General features: G+C 40.2%; 1 protein-coding gene across 1 annotated transcript; it reads right to left on the minus strand.

Moving 5' to 3' along the window:
* Window positions 1-6,525: 6,525 nt before the first annotated feature.
* Window positions 6,526-7,920, minus strand: LOC122671287 (L-lactate dehydrogenase A-like). Its single transcript, XM_043868414.1, has 2 exons — window positions 7,260-7,920; window positions 6,526-7,148 (listed from the first exon to the last, which is right to left on the minus strand). The coding sequence occupies exons 1-2, from the start codon at window positions 7,857-7,859 to the stop codon at window positions 6,705-6,707; spliced, it is 1,044 nt and encodes a 347-aa protein (XP_043724349.1). The 5' UTR covers window positions 7,860-7,920; the 3' UTR covers window positions 6,526-6,704.

A 7,920-nucleotide genomic window follows, 5' to 3' on the forward strand; every position in this document is an offset into this window, starting at 1 on the left:
CAAATAATTAAAAAAAATTCCTAGTTAGTGAAGAATTGAGATCTATATAAATCTTATCAACACAAACACATACACAAAGAGAGAGAGAGAGAGAGAGAGAGAGATTAAAGATACCTGGAATTGATGGATATGAACCAGAACCAAAGTGCTTGAGAGTAGATGGTTTGCTAGAAGCCTAGATCGAGAGTCTTCTTTTTTTTTGGTGCAATAGAACAAGAGTCTTCGGGTGTTCGGGGTTTTCTCATCGGTTTTTGGGTTTTTAGCTTTTAGGTTTTAGGTTTTTATTTTGTTTAATCAAATTAAAACACATAAATATGCATTAATACGACACTTAATATGGCAATTAATACGGTTGTTTTTAAGACTCACGTTCAAAATTAAGCTACCTCATAGAATACGGTAAGTCATTGAATTATACGGTCGGATACGGCAATTAATAAGGCAATTAATACGTGAACTTACTAACTATGGGTGCAAGTGTTAAGGTTGCTCCATTGTGACCAAGAGGTCACGGGTTTGGGTTTGGAAACAACATCTCTGCGAAAACAAGGGTAAGGCTACGTACATTGTAACCCTCGCCAGACCTGTTGATGTCTCTGCCAGATGAGATATCGGTATCCAAGTTTTGGATACCAATCCAGATTGGTTAATTTTATTCCTATTTTTCATTAAAAATAATTTTTTTTACGATTTTACCTCTGATTTGATACCGATACCCTATCCAAGATAGGCTAGGTATCATGAAAGCAAAAGCCTATGGGGTCATTGAAGTAACTGGATAACCAACACTGAAAACTGTCTTTACATTGGGTGGTTTGGTGTTATGATGATCCCTACATTATTGACCGCAAGTTCTGTATCTATCATCACCTTCATTGCTGCTCCTCCATTCAATCCAATATCGATACCTCACTCCATAGTCTCTGATCTTACTCTTTTTAGCCAGTAGATTGGCGGATGGGGAAGAGTATTGGGGAAGAAGAATGAGTAGAGGCCAAGTGGGACCAGGGTTTTGAACAGTCAACGAAGAGGATAAAAGTAAATAAGCAAAATGAATGACAAGAACAATCGTTCTACCCAAAAAAAAGGTGTACATTCGGCTGTAGGATTGAGAAGAAAAGAAAGGGTGTGTGCCTGTGGCATGGTTCGTAATCTCAGTATCAGATTGGATTGGTCTCTGATCAGTATTTCCCCAAACTGTCAATTTTTCTAATGAGGGCCAATAATTATAATTATAATTATGGTTGCTCCGTAACACCCCTTTGCACACCACCATTGAGAGATTTGGCAAATTTTCTAAATGTAGAAACCTTAGTCGAGGAAACAACACCTTTGACGTCTTCTTGCACATGGTGATTTTCATGGCCTCCTCCTCATTTTCAATGTCATGGTGATGATGATGATGATCCTTCACAATTATTATTTCCTCCAGATTAGAGCAATTATGAATCATCAATTTTTCAAGTTGTAGGAGACCTTCTTGGGCCAAACTCATCATTGGTAGGATGTGCTTCAACCTATCACAAAAATTGAAAAGTAGGAACCTTAGGTTCCAAAAATTGAAGTACTACTTGGTGGTAGTAGCAGCGAAGAAGAAGACGATGATGGAAGAGACCTATATTGCAAAAAATCCATAACACCCCTTTGCTCACCACCATTGAGAGATTTGGTAGATTTTCTAAATGTAGATGCCTTAGTCAAGAAAATAGCACTGTTGACGTCTTCTTGCACATGATGATTTTCATGGCCTCCTCCTCCTCCTTATTTTCAATGTCATGATGATGATGATGATCCTTCACAGTCATTATTTCCTCCAGATTAGAGCATTTATGAATCATCAATTCTTCAAGTTGTAGGAGACCTCCTTGGGCCAAACTCATCATCAGTAGGATGTGCTTCCACCTATCACAATAATTGATAACTAGGGACCTTAGGTTCTAAAAATTGGAGTACTACTTGGCGGTAGTAGCAACGAAGAAGAAGATGACGATGGAAGAAACCTATACTGCAAAAAATCCGTAACACCCCTTTGCTCACCACCATTGAGAGATTTGGTAGATTTTCTAAATGTAGATATCTTAGTCGAGGAAATAGCACTGTTGGCGTCTTCTTGCACATGATGATTTTCATGGCCTCCTCCTTCTCCTTATTTTCTATTTTTTGGATTAAGAGCTTGTATAGGGAATGAGGATACACCCCAAGGTGGTTTGAACTCATGACCTCTTATTTGAGGAGTTGGTCTTTTGCCAACTGAGCTGACCCCTTGGGGTCCTTCTCCTTATTTTCAATGTCATGATGATGATGATGATCCTTCACAATCATTATTTCCTCCAGATCAGAGCAATTATGAATAATCAATTCTTTAAGTTGTAGGTGACCTCCTTGGGCCAAACTCATCATCGATAGGATGTGCTTCAAACTATCACAAGAATTGATAAGTAGGGACCTAGGTTGCCAAAAATTGGAGTACTACATGGCGGTAGTAGCAACGAAGAAGAAGACGATGATGGAAGAGACCCATATTGCCAAAAATCCATAACACCGCTTTACTCACCACCATCGAGAGATTTGATAGATTTTCTAAATATAGATACCATAGTCGAGGAAATAGCACCGATGACGTCTTCTTGCACATGATGATTTTCATGGCCTTCTCCTCCTCCTTTTTTTCAATGTCATGATGATGATCCTTCACAATTATTATTTCCTCCAGATCAGAGCAATTATGAATCATCAATTCTTCAAGTTGTAGTACACCTCCTTGGGCCAAACTCATCATTGGTAGGAAGTGCTTCAATCTATCACAAGAATTGATAAATAGGGACCTTAGGTTGCCAAAAATTGGAGTACTACTTGGCGGTAGTAGCAGCGAAGAAGAAGACGACGATGGAAGATACCCATATTGCCAAAACTCCGTAACACTCCTTTGCTCACCACCATCGAGAGATTTGGCAGATTTTCTAAATGTAGATACCTTAGTCGAGGAAACATCATCGTTTACGTCTTCTTGCACATGATGATTTTTATAGCCTCCTCCTCCTCCTTATTTTCAATGTGATGATGATAATGATTATCCTTCACAATTATTATTTTCTCCAGATCAGAGCAATTATGAATCATCAATTCTTCAAGTTGTAGGAGACCTCCTTGGGCCAAACTCATCATTGGTAGGATGTGCTTCAACCTATCACAAGAACTGATAAATAGGGACCTTAAGTTGCCAAAAATTGGAGTACTACTTGGCGGTAGTAGCAGCGAAGAAGAAGACGCCCATATTGGTAGATTGCCTTTAGTTTCGATAGGAGGGACAACAACTGTAGCTCTTCAAATTGCCAAGTGCTTCGATTTGCTATGGAACAACAACCTTTTCTTCTTCTTCTTCTTATTCTTCTTAATGATGATGATGATCTTCTGCGGCCTCATCAACTACATTTGTAGTACTCACCAAAAGATATTCCACATCACCACAATTATGAACATAGAGAATCTACAAATTGTTATTCAAACAGACCCTTCCTCCTCCTGCACCAATTAGGCTACTTGGACCGTATTTAAGACCACGACAATCTCTGAATTGTAGCCCTTCTGTTCGTTCCAACAAAAAGCTGATCCAATCCGAAAATGGATTATGAGGAGGATCAATATTCCATAAATCAACAACCTAGTGGCACATGCCCACGTGACATCATCTGCCATACTATCCCAACCCTTGATTCCCAAATATACTGAGAAGCATGTTAGATTTTCCCAACGAGGTGGAGAATGCCAGAATTAATGATGAAATTTTCAGGTGTTTGTTGGAGGAAGAGCAGAGCTCCAAATCTATGCTTCTCGAAGTATTTGACTGGATGAGATTTTTTAGTTCACCTGGTGGTTGAGCGGTAATGTCGTGTGGTCCTGTGTCTAGATACAGGAACCACTAGACCAATTATCGTTCTTTTTCCCAATTATTATATTAAGGGGAAATATAATCCCCCTACCCTCTAAGTATCCATAATATCAACCCAGTACCCAAATTCTGAATAATGATAATGCCCTCCCCTACTTTTGAAAGATTCTATCAACAGTAACCTAAGTGGCTAATGCTGTTAAAATAGCAGTTCAAAAGACGATATTTCCCTTCTTCTTCTATCACTGTTAAGTGATGACATCACCTTAAAAATATTTATTTAAACCCCAAAATGCCCTTATTTTTGTGATATTTCAATAATACCCCCTAACCATATCAAAACCCTAAAAACATCTCTAGAAACCCTAGTTTCTCCATCTTGAGTAACAGTCACCACCACCACTTCCGTAGCCACGGTCACCACCACCTCCATTCTCCTCTCCATTTTTCAGCTAATACCTAGCACAAAACTTAATATGAACACGAAACAATCACTTAATTAAGCCAATAAAAATCTGATCTTTATGATCACGCTATAGTTTGTGGCTGTTAACTTCTAAGAAAAGTCTTTTTCTAGAAAGTGCAGCAACAACAGAGGCAGGAGAAAAGGAAGCATCATCAGCAAGAGAGAGAGCTGTACTTTTACTTTCCCTCTACTTTTCTCCTGGGTTCAACTCTGTCTTGGAAAGAGGAGAAGATAAAAACAACCCAGATATCACTAAGATGCAAAGGTTGGAATGAGTAATTTAGCATATTCTATGTGAATCCTCAACCTCCCATATGAGAAATGAGAATTTATTACTTTAAGTTATTTTCCATTAGAAATAGAGAGTAGTAGAGAGAGAATAAATCAGAAAAAAAGGCTAAATATTTAGATCTTATCAAAGAAGCAATTTTTGTGGGCTCCTCAGCCCTATAGAAGAAAACGGAAAAAAGAAAGCGGGACAAAGCTTGCAAATGGAAACAGAGCTAAGGTAAGGCAATTGAAAAAGAAGCTTAATTAATTAGCAAAAGCTTGCAAATGGAAAATAGAGCAATAGACTGTGGAGATCGAAAAGTTTTCTTTTCACCTACGCATCCAACCGATCGATTGAGAGAGATCCATCATATGAACAACAATCGAGCTGCAACTTTGGCGAGTGATCTCCACTCATATCCCTGATGATTCCACCCAACAATGGACCCGAAGATCAAGGATTCAAGTAAAAAAATCTCTGGAAGTTAGGTCTGACAGTAGAGGAAGACCCAACCTGAATTGCAGGGTTGGTTTTCCAATGGAAAGGGGTTTCGGATCTAAGATTAGGGGGTTTGAATCGCATATGAAAGGGTAATCTAAGCCAGTAATATTAAACCAAACCAACCCAAGATGGCAAGTTGGTGTTCATATAGGCGAGGAGAGAGCATGAGTAGGGGCGGTGAGATGAGTTGCAGGAAATGAGAAATGTTTGGCATTCTAGCATAATCGAGGGGAGGGAGAGTAATTTACTCTGTGTTTTTAATACAAAGGCTCACGGTAATGGCAGCCATGGTTGTAGAGGAGTGGGGGCGGGTGGGGTTGCGGGAGGAAGAAGAAGAAGAAAGAAAAAACGAAGGGTATGAGGTAAGAGATGAAGGTATTAAATTGTCTTTTTCATTTTAGTCTCTTATTATTAGGGGTAATATTAAAATATCACATTACATAAGGGCATTTTGGGGTTTAAATGAATATATTAAGGCTGATGTCATCAGTGTTTTTTAACGAAATGGGTATGATTGATGGAATCTTTCAAAAGTAAGGGAGGGCATTATCATTATTCAAAACTTGGGTACCGGATTGATATTATGGATACTTAGAGGGAAGAGGGATGATATTTCCCCTTATATTAATTGTTGGAAAAGAGAACACTATCTGGTCGCGTGTGGTGCACGGCCCTACGCCCAGACACAATGCCACACGAAATGACTGCCACACCCACAGGGATTTCTGTCTTTTCATGGGCGCACAATGGTCATTTCATATAAACACAGGGCCCATGTGCCACACACGACTAGGTGGCATTCTTTCTCCCTTAATTGTCTATGTGAAATTTCTAGGATTAATAACTTAAAAAGTAATAAATAGCAATCTGGTAAATGTTTTGTCATTAGCAACTGTATTTGTTGCCTGAACTTCACTGATGATGCTATAAATGCATATGGGGATTCCGGTGTCAATTAAACGTTCAATTTCTACCAAGATCCAACAACCCATGTTACCAAAAAAAAAAAAAAAAAAAGTCCAACAACCCATCCAAGAGCTTTCAGTGATTTCCTAGCCTAAGTCAAGAAGAGCAAACTCATAAAGATCCTTCTTGCTTGATACAAAAGGACATATATCATATATGCTTATGAATTTGGGTGTGTTTGGTTCAGCTTGAGGTTTGAATATCGGACATGGGTTAAGCCCGATACTTGCTTAAGTTTCAGATTGGTTTGGTTCTAAGACTGCATGTTTTTAGATGTTTCCAACAACTGGGAGTGTGAAGAATAAAATCCCAAAACCATTTAGAAAGATGAGTTGCTAGAAAAGGACATAGCAACTGGTAACAGCAATGACAATATTAACACAGATCAATCTAATACAAGTCACTCGGAAAATTTAAACAAAAATTTCTGGTAAGAAAGCATTATAACTATCCTCACATGTCAGAAGTGTAGAATGAAATATCAACATTCCATAAAAAGAATGCCAAAGAGGGGAGTGTAATCAACTAATCTGAGCATAACAAAACAAAAACAAGAGAAACCCAGAAACCAGACGAACAGAAGATCAAGAATAAGCTTGCAGAGCGTCCTTCTAGATCCCAAGCTGGCTTTGGTACTCCGAAATGGTCTTGGCAGAGTCACGGAGATGTCCAGCCTCTTCGTCTGTCAAGTGCACATTAATCACACCCAGAACCCCTCCCCTACCAAGCTGAGCAGGCAAGCTCAAGAACACTTCTCCATCATCCATTCCATAGAACCCCTTTGCAAGGACTGAAACAGGGTGAACCCTCCTCTGGTTCCTGAGTATCGTTCGAGCAAGGCTAGCTACAGAGTACCCAATCGCCCATGAGGTATAACCTTTGAGACGAATCACCTCGTAGGCACCGTTTATAACTTCTTTGTGCATGTTCTCCAGTGTTTCCTTCTCATAGTTAATTTCTTGCTTCTCTAAGAAGCTCAACACGGGCACCCCACCAACGCTTATGCTCGACCAAAGCGCAACTGAACTGTCCCCATGTTCGCCGACAATGTAAGCCTAGATCAACCAATCAAACAAATTAGATTTGATTTCCATCACAGTAGCAGAAGATCTAGGCTATCAAATCAATGAAAGAATGACTAAATGAACAGTGGTTAAAAACAGTACCTGAACATCTTGGGCATTGACGTCGAGGTGATCAGCGATGAGGAACCGAAACCTGGAGGAATCCAGATTAGTGCCCGATCCAATCACTCGATTAGAGGGAAACTTAGAAAGCTTCCAGGCCACATAAGTCAAGACATCGACTGGGTTAGACACGATCAGCAGTATCGTATCAGGGGAGTACTTAGCGAGTTGGGGAATGATTTTCGAGAAGAGGGTAACGTTGCGCTGAAGCAGATTGAGCCTGGACTCACCAACAATCTGACGAGCACCGGCAGTGACGATGCAGAGGTCGGATCCGGCAGTGACAGAGTAGTCGACGGAGGCGAGGATTTTGGTACGGGGGAGGAACGCAGCAGCGTGCTGTAGGTCGAGCATCTCTCCACGGAGCTTGTCGGCATTGACGTCGACGAGGGCGATTTCATCGGCGAGGTCTTGGGTGAGGATGGTTTGAGCAATGGCCATGCCAACGTTGCCAGTACCAACGACGGAGACCTTGGTGTGGCGTTTGGTTGGGGAGGGTGGAGCCATTTGCTGAATGGGCTTAAAAAAGGCTGGGGCTACTTCTAGCCCAAGATATGAGTTTGAGGGTGTTCTATGCATTATGAATTTGTTTGAGATGAATTGTGGAGATGTGGTTGTGGATTCTGATATCGTTCTTGGT

The sequence above is a fragment of the Telopea speciosissima genome, chromosome 8 (assembly GCF_018873765.1).
Source record: "Telopea speciosissima isolate NSW1024214 ecotype Mountain lineage chromosome 8, Tspe_v1, whole genome shotgun sequence".
NCBI lineage: Eukaryota > Viridiplantae > Streptophyta > Magnoliopsida > Proteales > Proteaceae > Telopea > Telopea speciosissima.